Genomic DNA, 22,869 nt, shown 5'->3' with positions numbered 1-22,869 from the left:
CCCCCATTCCCAACCCACCCAGCCGTCGCAGCATGATACCGTGGTCCACAGTATCAAAAGCCGCCGAGAGGTCCAAAAGAACTAGGACAGAGGAATATCCCCTGTCCCGGGCCCTCCAGAGATCATTAACCAACGTGACCAATGCCGTTTCCGTGCTGTAACCCGGCCTGAAGCCCGACTGGAGGGGGTCCAGATAGACATGCCTGCTTTAATGTATGAACATTTTTCTAAAGACTTAAAACTCAGTTAAGGTGCCATTGACCAAATCATTTCACACACAAATAGCAATGCATGCTATGATACAAGCCATTGGAACAAGGAGAAAACTCCCCAACTTTAATTCATTTTAGAAGATATTGATAGAATTTATGAAGTAAAGGGGTCCCCATTTAACAACCAATCTTTCAGTGACTGTTCAAACAGTATGATTGTACTGAACAAGTACAATTCTACCAATTCTTTGACTGGTCCTCAGAGTTTCAGCACTCATAGTATCCTCCTGAACAAATGATCCAGATGCTTGGTAGTTGGCTCATAATCGTGTCACAGCAAGCCACAATCATATGATTATGATTTATCATGTTCCCTGCTGGCTTTCTACAAGCAAACTTGTAGAAAATCAAAAGTCACAATCATTGGAGGTCCTCGCTTAATGAGTCATGTGGTCTTCTCTTAATGATGGCAACTAGGACTGCCATCAATAAGTGGCGTCACTTTTGATATCTTTCTTTTTCCCCAGACTTTTATTGTAATGTTTTGATTAAGTTAGTTACAAGTTAAGTTCTTCCTCCCACCGTGCCCCCAATATAGATCTTTCTGCCATTTAATTAAGTGTATGAGTTCAAAAGTATGTCCCAAAACATTGTTACATGTAAGGTGTTATATCTGGCACATACATATATGATCTTCTACTATCTCAGCAACGTTTTGTCTCTGGTCCCTGTTTGTTACATTCACATTTTTCATTTCTTTTAGGAGCAAAAGACAACATACATAATATTCAGAAGTCCATGCAGTCCTGATAGTGCTGCAATTTAATAATAAGTTAAAACTCCTTTATTCCAAAATGCTTTTGATCCTAGCTGATTAAAAGTGTCTATCTTGAATTTTATCTTTGCTTTTTTGTATATGGTTAATTTCTGCCTTTGATATTCATTTGGATTTATTTATCCTCATGTTTTTCTTTGATATTGTATATCTCCAGGGTTCTTTAGGATTGGGGTGAGTTATAAACAGGGCTTTTTTTCTCGGAGAAAAGGTGGCGGAACTCAAACCTGGCCACGCCCTCATCAAACCCTAGGACCGCCCCTTTAGAGAACAGGAATGCAAGTAAAATTTGGGAGGGGCTATTTCCGGTGTGGGAGGGGCTATTTCCGGTGCGGCCGGCCCGGAAAAAGGTGCCGGAACGCGGTTCCGCCGCGTTCCGGCTGAAAAAAAGCCCTGGTTATAAATACTATACATAAATAAGTAAATATAGCATTCCTTCCTCCCTTTTTAACCTCACAATAACACAATAAGGTAGGTTGGGATTAGACATCATGGCTACCCATCATCTAATAACATACAGCTAAACATGGATTTGATCCTAAAACTTCCCAGTGTAGTTTAGAATCCTAACCATCATGAATCACTGGCTCAAGAAAGTTGAAGAAGTTCCTAAAGCAGCAATTTCTAGTTACCCATGGACTATAAACAAGATGCAAGATTAGTCACATGAGTTTCCCATAACATACAGGAATTGAGTATTTAATGTTTCACTAGCTCTCTCACCAAGTGTTAAATATATTGAAGTTGAGTGCTTAAAACAAAGAACAGCTCACCATTTATAACAGGAGTAAAGACTGCCATTCCTGCAAAATTTGGATCTGACACTGTTTTATCCAATATCAATCCTCCAACACTGAAAGAAGAAACATTGAAAAAAATTGGAAGATATAATAGCTAACTGCATAAAAGAATTACTGCTACAGCTCAAAAACGTGTTTATTTTTTGTGATCCTTGGAAAATATTGAGTGCATTCTAAAAGTATACATGCAATCATTAAATAATTTTCTCCAATATTTGTTTCTTTCAAGCACATCCTGTAAAATGTTTTTGAGAACCTAAACACTTGTAGTTTGCTTCTAGGTAAGAAAAGGAGTAGGAAAAAAGACATATTAGAAATCAGGTTCTTTAGCTCATTTCATCACAATACTGGAGCATTCCATCTATTGAAAGCTGTGTCTAGATTTCTTTAAAACAAATTGTCTTCCTAAAATCAGAATATGGGGAAATGATTATAGATATGTAACTCTAGATTTGTTTAGTTTTTAAATTTGAATAAACTTCCAAAATCATTTTCTTTCTGAATTAAAAGAAAAAGGTAAATTCTATCATTGTTATTATATAGTGTTAATACATGACACTGAACAAGATTCTTAATAGTTTACTGTAAAGTTTAAGGAAGGCAATTTGCACTTTTGTTGAAGTTTGTTAAAAAAGAGGATTCCATTCCATTTGATCAAGGAATATCAGTATTGAGATTGTTAGGATGGTATAATATTAGTCTATATACTACTAAAACTCTTGTATCTGTAACCATTAACTGGATGAAACAGTGCATCATAGGGCAACACTTTTTGAAACAAGGTACCCCAAATGAGCTAAGTTACAGAATACATCCAAAATCTGGGACCTATGACTTTAGTAAATTTTATAAAACTTTTTAGGACATAAAACCATAAACCATTTTATGAACAATACAAAATGTCATAAAATATTTCCTATTGTCAACTCATGATGTTTGACTCTGTTATACAGTTAAACATTGGCTAATTTCAAAGCAGATACCTATCTGAATATCTCCCTGAATTTTTAAGATTTTTTCAAGTACATTAGGTCTGCCATTGTTGAAGGCACTGAGGAATCTGGTAAGAAAATATCTCTGTAATGATGACTCAAGGGGGCATAGGTGGTCTAGTATATAATACTAATATTGAGCTTGAAATAATAATTACATATCTAAGTGAGATCTATATAAATAAAAATGTAAATGTTCGTTTGTTCAAAATCTTAAATCTCCGAAAGTTCTTCACCGATTGCTTTGAAATTTTGACACAACATTGCATTCGAATACGCGCGTGTTTTTATATACCTATATTATATAGATGTCACACCTGTGACAGGTAAAAACATGCGGTTTTTGAAAAACAGCGCCATCTGTTGGACATAACAGCAACACACGCTTTTACCAGACTGAGCCACAGCAACGTGTGGCTGGGTACAGGTAGTTTTTAATAAACCTCAGCTTTTAAATGGACTCAACTATGTTGAATTTAAAAAAATTCAAACATCTGTTTTGCCTTTTCAATTTTATTTGGTTCACTGAGCCCAATTTCATGAAGTGGGGAGGGTACTCTTGCAGTCTTCATGAGCCGTGGTGGCACAGTGGTTAGAATGCAGTATTGCAAGCTAATTCAGCCTACTGTCAGGTATTTGATCCTCACTAGCTCAAGGTTGACTCAGCCTTCCATCCTTCCGAGGTTGGTAAAATGAAAACCCAGATTGTTGGGGGCAATATGCTGACCCTGTAAACTGCTTAGAGAGGGCTGTAAAGCACTATGAAATGGTATATAAGTCTAAGTGCTATTCCTATTGCTATTCATACCTGCTAATTGCCATGGCAATGATGACTGGTTCCCAGCCAGAATATAGTACCTCCTGGGTTGCTGGATTCCGCTTAGCAATGATGATCCAGAGGGGCAGCAGTGCAACAAAAAAAGCACAGACCAAGGGATTCACATAAGGCTTGTCTTCTAGATAGAAGAAAAAGGATTTGAATGAACAATCAGTGCATGGCAGATACAGCAGATCGAAGCAGCAAATGAAATATTTATCACATTTCACCTAAAGTAGACAACCGTTCCTTTTTAGCCACAGGCAGAAGAGTTTAAGGTCAACACACAAACACACAAACTATCTACAATTTGTTTTAATGAATATAGATTCCTAAATCTATATCCCCACACCTATATCTTAGAAATTCAAATGGATTCCATTGGTGTAGCTGGTCCCTACAGTACATCTAAGCAAGATACTTATGTAGTATAACTGCTATTCTCTTAGCTGAAATTCTAGAAATAGCACCCATTGTGCAGTTTGCACAGACAGGTTTCCATTTTATTTATGGGTTGCTGGGAGATTATTATTTTTTGTCCCTTCAAGTAAGCATGGTCTCCTAGTAATTGCTTGGACAGGTCCCTGCAGTTTTCCTGGTAAGATTTCATAAGTGGCTTCCATTGTTTTCTTCCTGGGGCTGAATGACTGGCCTAAGGTCACCTAAGATGGGACTAGAACTCACAGTCTCCCAGCTTCTAGCCTGCTGCCTTAATCACTACACCAAACTGTAGTTTTTACTACATACTACTATATGGTAGCTATGCAACATTTGAGATTTGATTCCAAAAACGTGCTTCAGAGAGCATGATGATAGAAACATTTCACTCCTTAACTTGCTATGGATGCTCAGAAGATGCTGATTTAAGGAGCTATAGGCAGTACTGTTTGTGCCTCAGCACATCCACATTGCTTCTAAAGGGTGAGTAGATAGGTAATGCAATTCTAAGATTGCCCCTTGATCTGCAAATAATCTGATCTGGATAGTTCCTTTACTCTTTCCATTAGGGAAGAATCTCAGAAGTGAGAAGCAGGCAGGCAGAGAACATTTGCTTCAGTTGGACTAATTCGCCTGTCTAAGATCATTACCGATACTACCAATTGCTCAATGAGAAGAATCCCAGAAGAGACAAAGGGTCACTTGTTCTACATACACAGAAACAAATACCCATATTTGTAATAAAGCTGCATAATTAAGATTGATACTACTTGTAATATATGTATTACACTATTCCATTTAGGGGCAAACAACATCATGCCCCTAATATTCAAGCCACACATACAAAATAAAAAACTTACCGTATAACTATATACATATACTATATACACTATGCAAACATACAAGCTACTAGGTTGAATAACAGGATAACAGAGTTGGAAGGGTTTTTAAATGTAATTGAACCTTGACCACATGGAGTGACATTGAGTAAATTCAAAGAAAGAGAGGGAAAATGTATCTTATATTTTAAGTATGGAGTGACAGTATCTTTCCAGTGAAGCAAAACATTTCTTTTAGTTATTGTATACTACATGATGGAAAAATTCAAAGTTCTTCACCAGCAGATAATCAGTATTTGATTAAAAATTATTACTCTACCCAAAGAATCACAAAAATACAAAGCAGAATAAACATACAGTGAGGGGGAAATTATTTTGATTCCCTGCTGACAAAGAAATGATCAGTCTATAATTTTAATGGTAGGTTTATTTTAACAGTGAAAGACAGAATAACAAAAAAAAATCCAGAAAAACGCATTTCAAAAAAGTTATAAATTGATTTGCATTTTAATGAGTGAAATAAGTATTTGACCCCTTTACAAAACATGACTTAGTACTTGATGGCAAAACCCTTGTTGGCAATCACAGAGCTCAGACGTTTCTGGTAGTTGGCCACCAAGGTTTGCACACGTTTCAGGAGGGATTTTGTCCCACTCCTCTTTGCAGATCCTCTCCAAGTCATTGAGATTTCGAGACTGATGTTTGGCAGCTCGAACCTTCAGCTTCCTCCACAGATTTTCTATGGGATTAAGGTCTGGAGACTGGCTAGGCCACTCCAGGACCTTAATGTGCTTCTTCTTGAGCCACTCCTTTGTTGCCTCAGCTGTATGTTTTGGGCCATTGCCATGCATGACCCATTTTCAATGCCCTGGCTGAAGGAAGGAAATTCTCACCCAAGATTTAACGGTACATGGCCCTGTGCATCGTCCCTTTGATGCGGTGAAGCTGTCCTGTCCCCTTAGCAGAAAACACCCTCAAAGCATAATGTTTCCACCTCCACATTTGACGGTGGGGATGGTGTTCTTGGAATCACAGGCAGCATTCCTCTTCCTCCAAACATGGCAAGTTGATGCCAAAGAGCTCGATTTTGTTTCATCTGACTACAACACTTTCACCGTTCTCCTCTGAATCATTCAGATGTTCATTGGCAAACTTCATACGGGCCTGTACATGTGCTTTCTTGAGCAGGGGGACCTTGCGGGCGCTGCAGGATTTCAGTCCTTCACGGTGTAGTGTGTTACCAATTGTTTTCTTGGTGACTATGGTCCCAGCTGCCTTGAAATCATTGACAAGATCCTCCCGTGTAGTTCTGGGCTGATTCCTCACCGTTCTCATAATAATTAAAACTCCATGAGGTGAGATCTTTCATGGAACTTTGGACTGAAGGAGATTGACAGTTATTTTGTGTTTCTTCCATTTGTGAATAATCACACCAACTGTTGTCACCTATCCTTAGACAGCTCTTTGGTCTTGGTCATGGTGGAGAATTTGGAATCTGATTGATTGATTGCTTCTGGCTTTAAAAAAGTGCTCCTAATCTCAGCTCGTTACCTGTATAAAAGACACCTGGGAGCCAGAAATCTTGCTGATTGATAGATCAAATACTTATTTAACTCATTAAAATGCAAATCAATTTATAACTTTTTTGAAATACATTTTTCTTGATTTTTTTTTGTTATTCTGTCTCTCACTGTTAAAATAAACCTACCATTAAAATTATAGACTGATCATTTCTTTGTCACTGGGCAAACGTACAAAATCAGCAGGGAATCAAATAATATTTCCCCTCACTGTAGAAAGACCAAGATATTTATATGAACAATAGTAACATTCTTCCTATCATCAGACATAGATGCAATCACATACATCTCATCCACTACTCAAATTATACAGCCACTCCATAAGAAGACTATATTTTTAGCATTCTCTAGTTATACCATTTACACCTGCAATCTTCCCATTGATCACTGTTCACATTTTTTCTTGAGCACTAGCATTTACAGGATCCATTTCAATTACACTCCAACATAATACTTTTATTTCTATAGAAATCTATGAAATCCCCCTTTTATCATTCCCTCATTTCACTTTAATCATTTCATCACATCTTCATTCCAATCCCTTTGTTACACCCTCTTCAACTCTTCACCCACTTCCAACACAATTCTTTATTTTCATCAAAATTACTCTGCATTCTCTCTCCCTCTTTTATTCCTAACCATTTCTTGTTCTTTTTGATTACTTTGTTTGCTTACTAGCTTTCTTTAAGGACACACCATACAATATATCCCATCCATCTTTTTTCCAGCAATCATTTTCTTATATGCATTTTCCTCATCTCCTGCCTCTTTCATTCATCAAACATCCTTTTTCATATTTTCAACACTTGGAATATTTTGCATCTTAATTGGCACATTGGTCCCAAGACTGACTGGTTTAGTACTTATTGTTAGCTGGGAATACTGCATGTGGCACATGGGTAACTAAGACTGGTGATGTAGTCTGTACCTTCTCTGTATTACTAAAAAGGATGATGTGAAAAAGAATGATTACAATTATACAATTAGATATTAAAACTAGATCAATAGCAATGAACTACAGAGTTCAAGATATTTAAATACTATAAAATTTTGGCACATAACAGTATTTCCTACTGAACAATGTAGTCTTCATAATCTTACCCAGTTCTATATAGAGGCCCCAGCTTATCCCAGAAAGTAGAGCCAGGGTAATGAGGTCACCAAGACTGGCAGCAATAGGCGTAGCCACATTGTCAGGATTGATACCCATCTTTCTGGAACCAATGATTACACCAATCATGATCATGCCTAGAGCCGACAGAAAGGAGATGTTAGTGTTACTACACAATGAACTATGAATGAAATCTCTTTCTCACGGAAGCATTTGTTTCTTACCCAGCACAAGGGAGGCAATGAAGGCAGTGGCCACACTACTGGCACAAAGGAGAATGGCATGGCCAACGCTGAAGTGTCCATCTGGGATCCAGCCAAATATCACTGCAGCAATTGAAGCCAGAAAACCAACAACTGTTGCTTGAACCTAGAAAATACAGCCATGTTTATTTGCAGGGAAAAAAATAAGTTTATTGATTAGAAAAATATGCTGCCTGATTAATCACACACTAGGTAGCTCACATAGATAAACCATAGCCACTAATAATAAAATATAAAAGACAATATACAGTGTCCTGGTATCCAGTTAAACTTTTCCATGGAAGAAAACTGATTTCACTGATCTTCTAAAGCAGACATGTCAAACTCGGGACATCACATGACATTGCGCAACATATCGGGATGGTTTTGCCATTGCCGGCAATGGGGTGGGTGCAGTTTCAGGATGACGCGTCCAGCTTGCGGGCTGGCAGTTTGACACTCCTGTTCTAAAGGAAAACTGGATGAGGCTCAATCTGATTCTGGGAGGCAAACCATTCTACAGGTAGTCCTTGAGTTATGAATGCAGTGGAGCCTGCCCATTCCATTCGTAACTCGAAAATTTATGGGAGTGAATCTCATATCTCAAACAAGATCACTCCCTGCTCGTTAAGACGCACACGGCTCATTGAGTGCACATGAGGTATCTCAAGGTGGGGAAGGCCATGGAGGGCCTAGTGATGGAACTCCCCAACCCACTAAGATACCTCATGCTTCCCCCTCCCTTCCTGCTGCGTTGGACTCACTTACCTTGCAAAAATCCTCTCTGTTGCGGTTTCTTTCCCTTTGAGGGAGAGGAGAGTCAGCTTGGAAATGCTTTTCACGCTGGCAATGGAAGCTCCTGGGTGCTGTAATATCACGTGAGTTCAAAAGAGATCATGGCCCCCAGAAGCTTCCATTCTGGGGGGGTGGAGTGTTTGCTTCATTTGCTTGCTTATGGGGCAAAGCATGGAATCTGAGTCGGCCAGGCGCAAGAACCAATGCTGTCCGTGGCCTGGGTGCACTGCTCGCTTGCGTGCGCCAGCCTTAGTTTGAGGGCAGGAACAAAGCCTTCAAATGAGCATGGAGGCATTGCGGGGCGAGTCCCCTTGCACCTACATCAGTGGCCATGATCACCCCTTCCCAGCCAGCCCCCCCAGCCTGCCCGACCTACTCCTTGCCTGACTGGCTGGTAGCACAAATCCTGACCCCCTCTTCTCCTTGTCGTCCTCCCAACTCAAGCAGTAGCAGTGGCTTGAGTTTCTTCGCTCCATCTGAAAGGAAGAAACTGGAGGCACAGAGCAGGATTGCTCTCAAGAAGATGCAGGTGCACTGCTTGCTCGCATGCGCCAGCCTTACTGAGAGCAATCCTGCTCTGTGCCTTCGTTTCCTTCCTCTCGGATGGAGCGGAGAAACTCAAGCCACTGCTGCTCAAACATTTTTTGTCCAAACAGAGACCTTGGGGAGCTCCATCTCTGTGCAAATGCAATGCTTGAAAATGTAGCGATTTGTTGCGTTTTCAAGCATTACATTTGCTCAGAGACGAAGCGTTTCCAAGGGTCCCATAAGCACTCAAACACCTTTTATCCCAATGGAGACATAGGGGAGATGGGAAGCTTCGTCTGGGAGGAAATGGGGTGATTGAAAACGCAGCAATTTGCTGCATTTTCAAGCGTTGCACTTGCTCACATACGGAGCTCCCCATCTCCGCAGGGTCTCCTTTCGGATAAAAAGTGCTCCAGTGGTGGCGGAAGGAGTTGGGGGAGAGCAGGAGAAAGGCACAGAGTTTGTGCCAAAAATGAAAGTTTCTGGGGTCCGTGATCTCGTGAGAGTTCAGGTACCCATTTTCTGCAAAAGAGGATGGGTGCCTGAACTTGCGCGATGTTACGGCATCCAGGAACTTCCTCTCCCTCAAAGGCAGAAATCGTGGCAGAGAGGAGACAGATCTTCTCAAGGTGAGTCCGGCGTGGCAGGAAGGGAGGGAGGGGGAAGCAGTTGTGGGGAGCGGTGTGGGATAGAGTGAAAGTTGCAGAGCCTCTGCAGTCATTCGTAAGGGCGAACGACTGCTGTAGTACTGCAACATTCATAATTTGGGGATTTTCTCATAAACATTAGGGAACACTTATCACGTAACTTCAAATGAGTGTTTAGTGAATGCTCATAACTCAGGGATTACCTGTATTGCAAAGCTCATCCTTGGAATCCCAGGAGGTATTGGGGTTCACCATCCTACCCAAACTGCTTAAGAAAAGAACAATTCTACTTATAAAAATGGTTTCCAAAATAAGGTCCAGATTATTTGAACTGCACCTGCTTACCATCTACTGGAAGTCAGTGCAGGTCTTGAAAGATAGTTGTTACTCTATTGAGATAACAGTTCCAGCTGCAGTTTCCAAGTGCTCTTCTACGGCAGCCTCATGAAGAGCAAACTGTATTCTCACTTACATGGAACCATTTCAGAGACTAGTAAATGTCATTCTAATTGTGGTGACAGATGACAGAAATTGCTGGGTGTCCTAGGTAAGGCTACCTCTCCAGTGCTTCAAACTGGTACTTTCTCAGGTTCCTGCCATCACTGATAAATCCTGATTCTTTTGCTGAGTCACAGGAAAGGACTCAGAAAGGACTTCTATTACACTTCAACAGAAACTTTTTCTAGGCTGTGGCAGTAGTGACTGCCAACAGACTGCTTAACATTCTTTGGAACAGATGATTATATGACAAATGTATCCAGAAATTGCCCAGTAGTAGAAAGCTGGGATTTCCCCTCCCCTACTGGCTTTTTTCCCTGCCCCCCTGTCAAGAAAGTGTCAGCTTCTCCAAAGTTCACCTGTATCAGAGCCATGTTTCCTATTATCATCTTCCAGAGCTCTTTTGGTGTATCCATTTGTCCTATGTTAGCCTACAAGATAGACAGATGGAGAGAGATTAAAAACAAGTAGCTGAAGTGATGCTTCCTGAATTATTTAAAATGTATTTAGTATGATAACTACAGAAGTATTATGAACTGGAAGATAGACTCACCATTACAACTCTAGATTTACTGCTTCAGCAAGTGTCTTGCTTATCATATTTTTAATATAGCTTTGATTAAATATTTTTAAAAAGATTAAAAACTAATAAAAATTAATACAGAGTAAAATAGAGTATAGAGTAAAAAAAACCAACAGTACAAAAAAGAAAATAGAAAAGAAATAGAAAGTAGTAGTTTCCAATTTTCTTTACAGCAGTAATAAGTACAAACAGAAAATTACCTCTTACTCTATGGTTGCAAATAGAACTTTTCTATAATTATTTTTTCTAATTATCAAAAACCATAAATCATACGTTTATTTTTCTCTATTTCATGCAAGATGTGTATAAAGCATTTCCAGTCAGTGATAAATATATTATCCTTTCTCTTATCAAGGAATTTAGCCATATCTGCAAATTTCATCATCTTCACCAACTATTCCTCCATTGTGGGTAATACTGAATCTTTCCACCTTTGTTTTTAGACTTAATAACTGTAGCAAAATTATTATATTCACAAAGTTCCATAATATTTTTTCCAGCTGTTTGCCCATCAATCTGAAAAGAAAAACCCTTGCTTACAATTACACATTAATCTTTTAATATCATCTGAATTAGTGTACTTATATCCAAAGATTTCTCTTTTTTTACAAGTCCAAACACACTGTATGAATATATGTATGTGTGTTTATCTCAAATACAGGTTAATTACTGTTATTACAGTTATTTTTATTCAAAATCATGAGTTCCATAGAGCAGAGGTCCCCAACCTTTTGGGCACTAGGGACTGGTTCCGTGGAGAGGTTTTTCTGCAGACTGGAGGAGGTGTGGTTTCGAATACTGCCTGCATCCTGAGGATGGAGTTTTCCTTGTTTGTGCAGCCCGGTTGGTGGCATGCCGCGGCCTGGTACTGGTCCATGGACTGGGGGTTGGGGACCCCTGCTCTAGAGCCATCAACCTAATCTCCCAGTATTTCAACCAGTGAAATCCTGTTTTGTTTTTGCTTTAAATGGAATATAGCTAGAGATAGATGGATAGACAGAACGATTAAAGCAGCCATCAATCATGAATCACTTCCACTCTATATTGGCATGGTTAAAATTTAATATTCAGTGTGAACTCACTAGGGCTATGCATAATTCATAATGGTTTGTTAACAAGCCATGATAAAATATAATTGCTTAAGCTCATAATCTTAAATCATGTAATATGAATGTTATATCAGTGGCTTAAGTATTATTACCAGACCTTTCTATAATTTCCCCTTTTTCACATTTATGTTTGCCTGTCTATTAGGTGAACTGGCTCTTTGTCTCATTTATGCTTCTCTCATGTTTCACCAGTAGAAATAGAAAGCAAAACATCACCAGCAACAAAACTGCTTCAGAAGAAAAGACACATAAAGCTGCTGGCAGTCCCAAATCTGGCAAGGTCCAAAGAGAAAGATAGGACACAAGTCATTCAGCTTACAAAATTGTATTTAGTTCTACTGTTGAATTTGGCTTAGGGATTCCTTGTTCTCTTGCAATTAGGTTAGTGATCCACATAACTTGGCTACTGGCAAAAACAAACACTTAATCTCCTGTACAGGATGAATGTGTTCTCCTTTCTTAAGTAACAAAAGAAAATTATTTTGGAAGTGTCAATGCACGTCATATGAGAACCAGGAAGTAATTCTAAGCTTCTTTTGCATACAGCATAAAGATCAAGCAAACTGATTTTTAAAAGCCACTCCAAAATACTTCTGATGGCTGTTGACCCTTCCCTTGGATGGCTTTGATTAAGAAGGGATTCATGTAGGTCCTTTCAAGGCAGAAGAGATACTCTCTGAAGTCACAACTTACTGCCAGCTTAAACTCATAAAATCTTATTGTGAAAAAGAGCAACACCTTTGAATCCCACTTGATGCAGTTTCAGTATAATTGGTAAGCTGGAAGTCATTCTTCTTGCACAGACTTAAATGCTGAGGAAGCATGCAGGTCTCTGTATGTGGAATTCCCTCATACAACATATTAATGCAGTAATAGCACATGCCTTTCCCCCACCCCCATAGCAGAGGAGAGCAACAAGAAGAGGATGAGAGAGAATAAAAAGCTTTGTTTGTTTCCCAGCCAAGCTTCTCTTGCTGCCAGCATCTTTCAGCTTTGCTGGAACACAGCAAGAGCTTCAGTGGTCACACTGTGACTCATGTTCCATAGAAGCACAGCTCCGAGCAGGACTGAGGAAGGAAACAGTTCTTAAGTCAAGGTCAAATAAGAAACAACTAGAGAGTTCTATAGTAGATTTAAGGTTGTAGCATTTGTACAGGGTAAGCCAAAGCCCTCCCCATAATGGGTATCTGTTAACTGCCAAAAAAACAAACAAACAATTGCAGAAAGTAGCAATAGCTGATTACATGGAGTCTTCAATGTTGGGAAATATCTTCTGCACTACAATAACCAGAGTTACATATATAGGTTTGTATACTGTATTGCACTAAGCTGTGTTTACTTTTAACTTTGGCCAATGGAATAAGTCATATTTGACAACATTATTATTATTATCATTAATAATAATAAACAATAATAATAATAATAAATAAATAAAATAATAATAATAATAAATAAATAAATAAANAATAATAAAGTTGGAAGGGACCTTGGAGGTCATCGAGTCCAACCCCCTGCTCAAGCAGGAAACCCTACACCATTTCGGACAAATGGCTGTCCAGTCTCTTCTTAAAAACTTCCAGTGTTGGAGCATTCACCGCTTCTGGAGGCAGGTTGTTCCACTGGTTAATTGTTCTAACTGTCAGGAAGTTTCTCCTTAGTTCTAGATTGCTTCTCTCCTTGATTAGTTTCCATCCGTTGCTTCTTGTCCTGCCTTCAGGCGCTTTGGAAAATAGCTTGACTCCCTCTTCTTTGTGGCAGCCCCTGAGATATTGGAACACCGCTATCATGTCACCCCTAGTCCTTCTCTTCATTAAACTAGACATACCCAATTTCAGCAACCATTCCTTATATGTTTTAGTCTCCAGTACCCTAATCATCTTTGTTGCTCTTCTCTGTACTCTTTCTAGAGTCTCAACATCTTTTTTACATCGTGGTGACCACTGCAATGGTTGAATGGTCACATCATACTTTGCCAAAATCAGACAATCTGATTTCATATCCTCAGAATGACCATTTATAGATTTATGCAATGTTAGTTCAAACCATGTGTACAAACTGAAGATGTATCTCAAAACCAGTGCAAATTAATCTGCTATTTGGGTTCATACATTATAAACAGGGAGACAATTCACTGGCTGCTGGGTTCACACATCTCACTAAACTATAACAGTTTTAAGTTAACATATTATATGATGACAGTCCCTGTGACTTACTTAACAATCCACAGCTTAGTAAAACTATGACCTAAGCCACTGAAAGCCAAACATCATTACATTTCTACTACAGTTCTCTTATAGCAAATGTTTAGAACTGTAGTAAGACAGTTGTATTGATTGACTGGCCTTTATCAATGACTATCATTGCTATTCCATTTGAACCAAGATTTGGCCCCTACGATGAAAAAGTTTCTGAAGCTGTAACAAATATTTTGCTATATCACTATTACACATGTGCCATTTCAGCAATGATTCCCTATCTAATCAGCTTTCTCTGAATCTACTCCATATATTACATTTTGATTATATCAATGCTACAATTATTACGTTTTACTATGCTTTTTATTGACTGTCTCAGAATTTATTTGCTTTTGAGTTGGCCAATGACTATAATAAAATTTACTATTACTATTTAATGTTGGGCACGCCAATTTCATTCACAGGTTTCCTAAGGGTTGAAGTAGATTATCTTGGCAATGATATAATTACACCTGATATTTTCTGAATACAGAAAATAGGGATAAGGAAAATATGGTAAAGAATAAATGGATTTGATTAAGGAATATTTAACTGCTCCAGTAGGAGAATGTTTACTCTGAATTCTGCAATCTTATAGAATTAAATAGAGGGAAATATTAAAATTTAAGTAGAATGTGCTTTTGTATGCTGACATAATGGCAGTTAAGAAGTCCTGGAAAATTACAAAAATATCAAATCAGTCATATTTCAGAAGAAGAGATAGTCATACAATCAGTGATCTTGGAACTTGAGATCAAGCCCAAAAATAAAGAAAGAAAATGAGAAAAGGTGAAAATTAGCAAAATGTGAACTTACATCATTAAAAAAAAACCTGACATGCTGTTTGCCTCCATGCTTTCATTATTGAACTCCTCCAAATATATCTTATACCTTTCACAAGAATTTCTAAATTTCTAAATCTAAGTAAGTTTTACAGTAACAGGGATCAAATGGGAAAGCAAGGATAATTGGGAATCCAAGACAATGTTTTTATATTATTCTGTCCACATCTGGAGAACGTATATGACAATACACTACCTGTTTATGCACAGACTATGTTCTTATTGCCTAGCAGTACTAAGTTATGTCATAACAAGGTAGAAAATAATACTGTGGTTCTAAAATACTGGTCATTATAATGCTTCCTTAATTAAACTGAGAACAGTTGCATACGTATACATCCCAAATGTAGATAATCTTCACTTGTAAGAGTACATGTAGTCGTTTAACTTTTTACTTGAGGTGACCAATATTGTTTGAAAATGTGTTCACAGAAAATCTCTCTTGAACACATGCTCTTTCCATATTAAAAAAGTTAGAAAATGAAGGCTGTTTGCCTGTCAAATGATCAAAATACTCACAGCAGTAGAAAGGCGAGAAGCTAATGTCATCTCCAAATTCCCTTTCAGCCCCAAGAGAGCTGGAACCAGGATAAATACTTCGGTCACATACTTGAAGACGTCCCAGTGCTGTAAAACCAAGGAAATCATCAAGATCTAGTAAGAGATTGTTCTATAAGGATTTATTTTTGAAATCTATCATTAGAAATTCTAAGATTTTTCAACACTTACCAAAAGATCCTGCCAAAGCAGACTGGCTATCAGAAAAAGAACTTAACTTGTTATGTTCTGCTACTTAGAACAGAAGATATTTGGCTATGCTTGGAAAATAGAATAAATTATTTTTATGTTGAAAAAGGGCAGTATAATATACATGTTGTGGAATGAGTCACAGAATCTTTTGCAATGGGTAAGAACTTCATGACTAATTATTAAGGCTTATTTGGCTTTAAAGAAGAAGCTGAATCAATTGCAACAAATGTATAAAAATGGGCATGAAAAATTGTCTCCTGCTTAATAGAGAGCAATCATCATCCTTTTAAAATGACGATCTAGAACATCTATGTTTTTAAGCTTTTAGAGCAGAGAGATATGAACGATACACTATGGCATACCTTGTGTGTGAAGTTTTATATGGGAGCATGATATAACATAACATCTGTATCTCTCCACTCTGAGAGCTTAAGCGAAAGTAGAGTATATATACCATTCTAACAGATTCTATATATTCTTTCCTGCAAATCCCAAATAGCTCCTAAAGTTAATACAATCTATATAAACATCTAAAGTTCAAGAGTTCATGAGTTCAATTCATGGTAGAGGATTAAAATCTCACCGAATAACATCTGGCTACCAATGTTTCACGAGTTCCAAATAGGACAAAATTGGTCACATAATGCCTGCTTCTTGGTAGTCAAGGTCTAGTTACAGAATTCAAAGTGATTAAAGCTACAATCTGGTCTACAAGGCCCTGAGACTAAAATTTACTGATCAGAGTTGAACATGTAAACACTGATAAAATTGCAGCTTATGAAATTTATCTGGTGTAGATAGAAGTCAAACACAGTAGTTCAGAACTCTAGTTCAGAAACAGCAATAAGAAAGGATTTTCCCCCACACTGTGCATTATTTTCATTTTTTTAAATTATATCTCGCCTTTCTTCCCATAAAGAGACTACAGGATCTACATTCCAACTAAAACTTACATACACAAATGTGGGCAAAGGAAAAATTGAGGTAACTATAGTAGTAGTAGTAGTAGTAGTAGTAGTAGTAGTAGTAGTAGTAGTAGTAGTAGTAGTAATAATAATAATAATAATAATAATAATAATAATAATAATAATAATAAAGTTGGAAGGGACCTTTTCCACTATCCAAAGACTTGTAAACATCCTGTCCCTTTATCCTGTCCTTTCCAGGATAAACTTGAACACTCTATATAAAGGGCAAAACATGGTTTTCTTCAGAAATGATAATTACAGAGCAAAGAGTTTTTGGAATAGAAAAGAAACCACAAAGGCCGCAGAGAAGGCATAAAGCCTTCAAAATAACACAAAATTAACTTTCCAGTAAGAATGGATCCCTAAGTTAAGAACCCAAGAAGAGTTGTGCTGGATCTAATCCAGCCTTCTGTATCCCCACAGCTTCAACAAGAGACTTATGTGCAATCCACAAACAGGACATGACACAACTACATTCTTCCTCAACAACTATATGGAATAACCTATTGCCTCTATCCCAAACTACCTATAAAGGCATAACCACTGATATCCTTATCTTTCTTAGATTTGTCTAAATCTTTCTTTTAAATCTTCATCATTGCTTTCTATCATAATACCTTGATTCACACATTGCAATAAGCCACTGTTTATTTAAACATGGTTGTTGATTAAGCTATAGTTGCTGAATTTACACAACACTTTAGCAATAAGACTTCCACCATGAAATTCTTTTCAAGTTAATGTTTGCCAGGCCAGGATATATCAGTACTTTCAAAGTGAGATTTTGTTTTCACTTTACACACCCTGATCTAAAGATGCAGATATCTTTACTTTTACTTTATTATTACTTTTAGTATTATCCTGTTTAGTTCCTATGCTGTAATATCTAGGGCCCAATATCTATCTCCCACACAGGTCAGTTGTGCTTGTACAGTAGACGTTCTGGTTAAGTTCTAGTAAAAAGCAAGAAAAACGTTAAGGAGAAAGTGGCAAGAAGGTGACAAGCAACAGGGAGAAAGCAGAACTACTTAACTCGTTTTTTGCATCCATCTTTACACAAAGGAAAAAAACAGTCCAACCTATCAAAAACAGTTTAAAAACACAAGTTAAGATAGGCAAGAAAATGTTAAGTGAGCACCTCTTCACCCTAAACAAGTTCAAATCACCAGGACCAGATGGATTACACCCCAAAAGTTCAAAAGGAAGATGTGATCTCAGAACCACTGAGATTTCAAAGATCCTGGAGCAATGGGTGACTACCAGAGGACTGGAAAAGAGCTGATGTAGTTCCCATCTTCAAAAAAGGGGAAAAATGGATCCAGGAAACTATAGACCTATCAGCCTGACCTCAATACCTGGGAAGATTCTGGAAAAGATAATCAAACAACGAATCAGCAAACACCTAGAGCAGTGATGGCGAACCTTTTAGAGACCGAGTGCCCAAACTGCAACCCAAAACCCACTTATTTATTGCCGGGTGCCAGGTGCGTGGCCCATTGGATGGGCATGGCTGTGGTGGTCATGGCAGATTGGGTGGATGTGGCCAAGGTGGGCGTGGTCACCTCAATGCTTGTGGGGAGGGATGCCTGTGGGGGGTGGGCAGGGTTGGGGGAGATCCATAGAGTCTCTGACAGGTTGGGCAGTAGGCAGGAGGCTCGTCCTACGGGGTGAGGTGAGGCAGAGTGGAGGTGCCATTGCCATGGGGCAAGGCAAGGGCCGGGATGGTTGCTACCTGACACCATCGGCCCCCCACACAGAGGCCAGCGAGCACATGGGGGCCGACAGTGTCCGTCAGCAGCCACAGCCTGCCGACCCCTCGACCGTTGCACTCTGAGGCTCCACATCCCATCACTAGCAGTTCAAAGAAGCCATCTCTGAGCTGGATGGCCGGCCGACGGCTGAGGAGGTGATGCAGTGGGTTGTGCCTGGGAAAAGGAGAGCATCAAGACCAGGAAGGACAGGACAGGAGGGAGGGAAACCAGCCGTACCGGGATGCATCCGGCCACGTGGGAACTCGGCAAGTTAGCAGGAGGCTGGTTGAAGAGAGACGGTTGCCATCTCCCGGGCATGGCGTGCGTGCCCACAGAGAAGGCTCTGAGTGCTGTCTCTGGCACACATGCCATAGGTTTGCCACCACTGACCTAGAGGCAAACAAAGTCATTACCAAAAGTCAACATGGCTTTGTCAAAAACAGATCATGCCAGACAAATCTTATTACATTCTTTTACCAAGTGACAAAATTAGTAGACCAGAGGAATGCTGTGGATATAATTTACTTGGTCTTCAGTTAGGCATTTGATAAAGTAGATCACAACCTACTAAGATAGAAAAATGTGGGTTAGACAGCATCACCACCAGATGGATTCGTAGCTGGCTGACCGGCTGCGCTCACTGTGTGGCCTTCAAAATGGAACTGCATCTACATGGAGTGAAGTGTGTAGCGAAGTGCCCCAGTGCTCTTCAACATCATCATCAATGATTTGGATGAGGGGATAGATGGGGAACTCATCAAATTTGCAGACGACACCAAGCTGGCAGGAATAGCCAACACTCCAGAAGATAGGCTTAAGATACAGAAGGATCTTGACAGACTTGAACATCGGGTGCTAACAAAATGAAATTCAATGGTAAAAAAGTAAGGTTCTACACATTTAGGCAAGAAAAACCAAACGCACAAGTATAGTATAGGTGGTACCTTGCTCAATAGTAGTAATTGTGAGAGGGATCTCGGAGTCTTAGTGGACAATCACTTAAATATGAGCCAGCAGTGTGCTGCAGCTGCCAAAAAAGCCAACACAGTTCTAGGCTGCATTAACAGAGGGATAGAATCAAGATCATGTGAAGTGTTAATACCACTTTACAATGGCTTGGTAAGGCCATTGGAATACTGCATCCAGTTTTGGTCACCACGATGTAAGATATTGAGACTCTAGAAAGAGTACAGAGAAGAGCAACAAAGATGATTAGGAGACTGGAGGCTAAAACATGTAAGGAACGGTTGCTTGAATTGGGTATGTCTAGTTTAATGAAGAGAAGGACTAGGGGTGACATGACAGCAGTGTTCCAATATCTCAGGGGTTGCCACAAGGAAGAGGGAGTCAAGCTATTCTTCAAAGCACCTGAAGGCAAGACAAGAGCAACGGATGGAAACTGACCAAAGAGAGAAGCAATCTAGAACTAAGGAGAAATTTACTGACAGAACAATTAATCAGTGGAACAACCTGCCTCCAGAAGCTGTGAATGCTCCAACTGTGGAAGTATTTAAGAACAGACTGGACAGCCCTTTGTCTGAAATGGTATAGGATTTCCTGCCTGAGCAGGGGGTTGGACTAGATGACCTCCAAGGTCCCTTCCAACTTTATTATTATTATTAAGATTACAAAGATTTCTTCCCTGAAATTCCAGGGGATTCAGGATGTGGACAGATATGAACCCAAGAACTTAACTAACCTTAGAAACAACTAATCAATTCACAGCTGAAGATACTGAAAGCAATTGGAACTGAGAATAACATTTTCAGGAAACCACAGACTATTTTCTTTCCAAACAAAGATCTGTTCTTCAAAAACAGCTTTCTCAGTTAAAATTGAAAATTTTAAGGTATCTATAAAGTTTAGCATTGCTTTTTACCCATAGAAACAGGGTATTTAACCATGACCTCTACAGATATTTTTTTACCCACTGTAGTGCAATCTTTTAAAAGTCACGGACTGAGGCCAACAAGTTCTTCTACCTCAATGATTATTTTTAGTGCTGACTGGCAGGGAATTATGCAACACTACAGTGAAGACTTCTTGGTTGAATATCTCAGTTTCTACATGCACGAAAGCACTGTGGGATTTCGTCTGACAATATTTATTAAATCTGTATGCTACTGAATCTATTCAGAATCACGGTGTTTTACAGTTAAAAAAATACTTTGATGAAAGGGGAAATTTCAACTCCTAGAATGCATTGTTACATTTATTTGTTCAATTTACATTTCATGTTTTTTTCAGCTATGAAATGATTAGTGGTTTCTAAGGATAGTTAAGAGAAAAGACTTGTCTTAGATTGAAAAGGATGGAAAAGATGTATGGCCCTCCAATAACAAGTCCATATATTTCAGGCCCTTCCCTTTATCCTTATGCAACTTTCAAGTAGCTAAAGTCAGATCTGTTCAAAATTATGCATTTTCTACTGTAATCTGTGACTAGAAAACCTCAAAATACATTGTCTATTCCAGGTACTATCAACAAAGACCAATTCATTCATCAACCACTTTTGCCTCTAAAGGGGATCTAAATTATCTGACATATAAAAATCCATCAATATCAATATCCAAGCTGGTTTAAGAGGCTGTACAGGCCTATTCCGAAATTTATCTGCCTGAGATGCTTAAATAAATAAAAAGACATGGATTATACTGAACCATTAATACTTGTTAGCTCTTAAGACTAGCTCAATAGCAATTTTGCATTTTTGTATTAATTACATCCTATTCCTGTAATCACATGTTGGTTCTCTTCAATTCCCATTCACAGAACATTGTATTTGTTCCACAAAAGGAAATCTGTTCTGATTTCAACATCCAAAGACCAGACAAGTTCCTCACGATCACCTCAAAAGGATGGTAAGGGAGAGGAAGGGAAGAAAGAGAATATAAACTGCACTTATTCTGACTCAGGCAACACATTATTTACAGTTCACCTCCCATGAGTGATCATTACAAGCAAAACAGGAGGAAAATTACAACCATTAGACAGTAGTTCAGCTTTGTGTCTCAGGACAATTAGGTAAATAAATAGAAAGATTCTGTAAGTAATGGAAATGCCATGCATGCCACTTTTGTATATGTGGGACACAAACTTGTAACAGCAGCAAAACAACCTTTGGCATAACTTTAACAAATTCATCTACCCTTAGTTATCTTACCTGTATTTTCACAGATCACTGCAAATACTAATAATGAATTATGTATTTTTACTTGGGGAAGGGCATCTTCTGAATAGCAAATAACACTGAAACCTGATATACCCAAAGCACATGACCTGTGAAACCATAGTACAGATTTCTCAGTAACCATTCCCAGAGTCAGGCAGTGGGAGGGCAAGTGGGTATTAATGCAGACAGCCCCCCTGGATGGAACTTTTCCAGTTCTGAAATGTAGTGCCTCACAATCCATTAGCTTAGTGCTCTTGAGCAGTACTGGAGCTTCAACTTTTTCCAAAGCAGTTCTAACATTTTATCTATAAATAAGCATGCTTTGGTGATCAAAGCAACTCTTTTATATGCTGGTCCCCAAATACTATAAATTCTGATCAGAAGTTAAGTAGGATTGTGGGTTACTTGCAGGTAATTTTAAAAAATGATCAAATCATAATTTGTATATTTCTTCAGAGAATTTCCACATCAAATTGAAAAACTAGTTCAAATTGAAATAACACTGGATTCCTATCTCCATTAAGACAACCAAAATATGCTTCAAGAGATGTTTCATTGTATTCAAATTAGAAATACAATTCACTTTACATAAACAGTACCTACTATCCATCAATTCACAAGGAGATAAAAGTCCTTTTACATAAAGCAGTGACCATTCTCCTATCTGCATTTTTCAGAATTAGAGCTCATGCATAACCATCTTAACTCATGCTTTTACCACACCCCTTTAGCAAACCAATCTTTGATTAGTACCAAGAGATACTTGAAGATCTTTAAATGGCTAAGGGGGAACCTGATCATTACAGAGCCACAGTGCCAAATTACTATATTCCATCACAGTAATCTTTTGCCCAGGATTCTCTCCATTAAGGATAAAATTGTACATATTTCATAATACCAGGAACTTTGGCTTCATGGAGTTGATGAACAGAGCTGCAGGAGCAGAAATGTTAGCTCTTGGCATGCCTGAAAAAAATTAACCACTAGAATTTAATAGCTTGTACTTGTATAGCCTAATCTACTTTTCCTAAGAAAAAATGTTTCCTGTTAATTTAAAGTTTTCTTGGTAGTCTTAACCAATCTTCCGCTAAAGGTTACTCAGAAAAAAAAAACTACAGCTTCCTTC

At 38.6% G+C, this 22,869-nt stretch overlaps 1 protein-coding gene across 1 annotated transcript in view; it reads right to left on the bottom strand.

Annotated features, from left to right (window-relative positions):
- SLC41A1 (solute carrier family 41 member 1) overlaps positions 1 to 22,869 on the bottom strand; it is a gene marked incomplete at its 3' end in the record, with an annotated part of 50,400 nt that overhangs the window by 6,030 nt on the left and 21,501 nt on the right. The window contains exons 4-9 of the mRNA XM_015824373.2: positions 15,622 to 15,729; positions 10,694 to 10,765; positions 7,849 to 7,993; positions 7,615 to 7,761; positions 3,648 to 3,795; positions 1,820 to 1,900 (exon numbers count right to left, since the gene is read on the bottom strand). Coding sequence (XP_015679859.2) covers positions 1,820 to 1,900; positions 3,648 to 3,795; positions 7,615 to 7,761; positions 7,849 to 7,993; positions 10,694 to 10,765; positions 15,622 to 15,729 — 701 coding nt within the window. The remainder of the gene's footprint in view (positions 1 to 1,819; positions 1,901 to 3,647; positions 3,796 to 7,614; positions 7,762 to 7,848; positions 7,994 to 10,693; positions 10,766 to 15,621; positions 15,730 to 22,869) is intronic.

The sequence above is a fragment of the Protobothrops mucrosquamatus genome, unplaced genomic scaffold (genome assembly GCF_001527695.2).
Source record: "Protobothrops mucrosquamatus isolate PMUCROS unplaced genomic scaffold, P.Mucros_1.0 scaffold2212, whole genome shotgun sequence".
In the NCBI taxonomy this organism is placed as follows: domain Eukaryota; kingdom Metazoa; phylum Chordata; class Lepidosauria; order Squamata; family Viperidae; genus Protobothrops; species Protobothrops mucrosquamatus.
The sequence above is the reverse complement of the archived record's forward strand: the minus strand, read 5'-3'. Positions and strand labels throughout refer to the sequence as shown.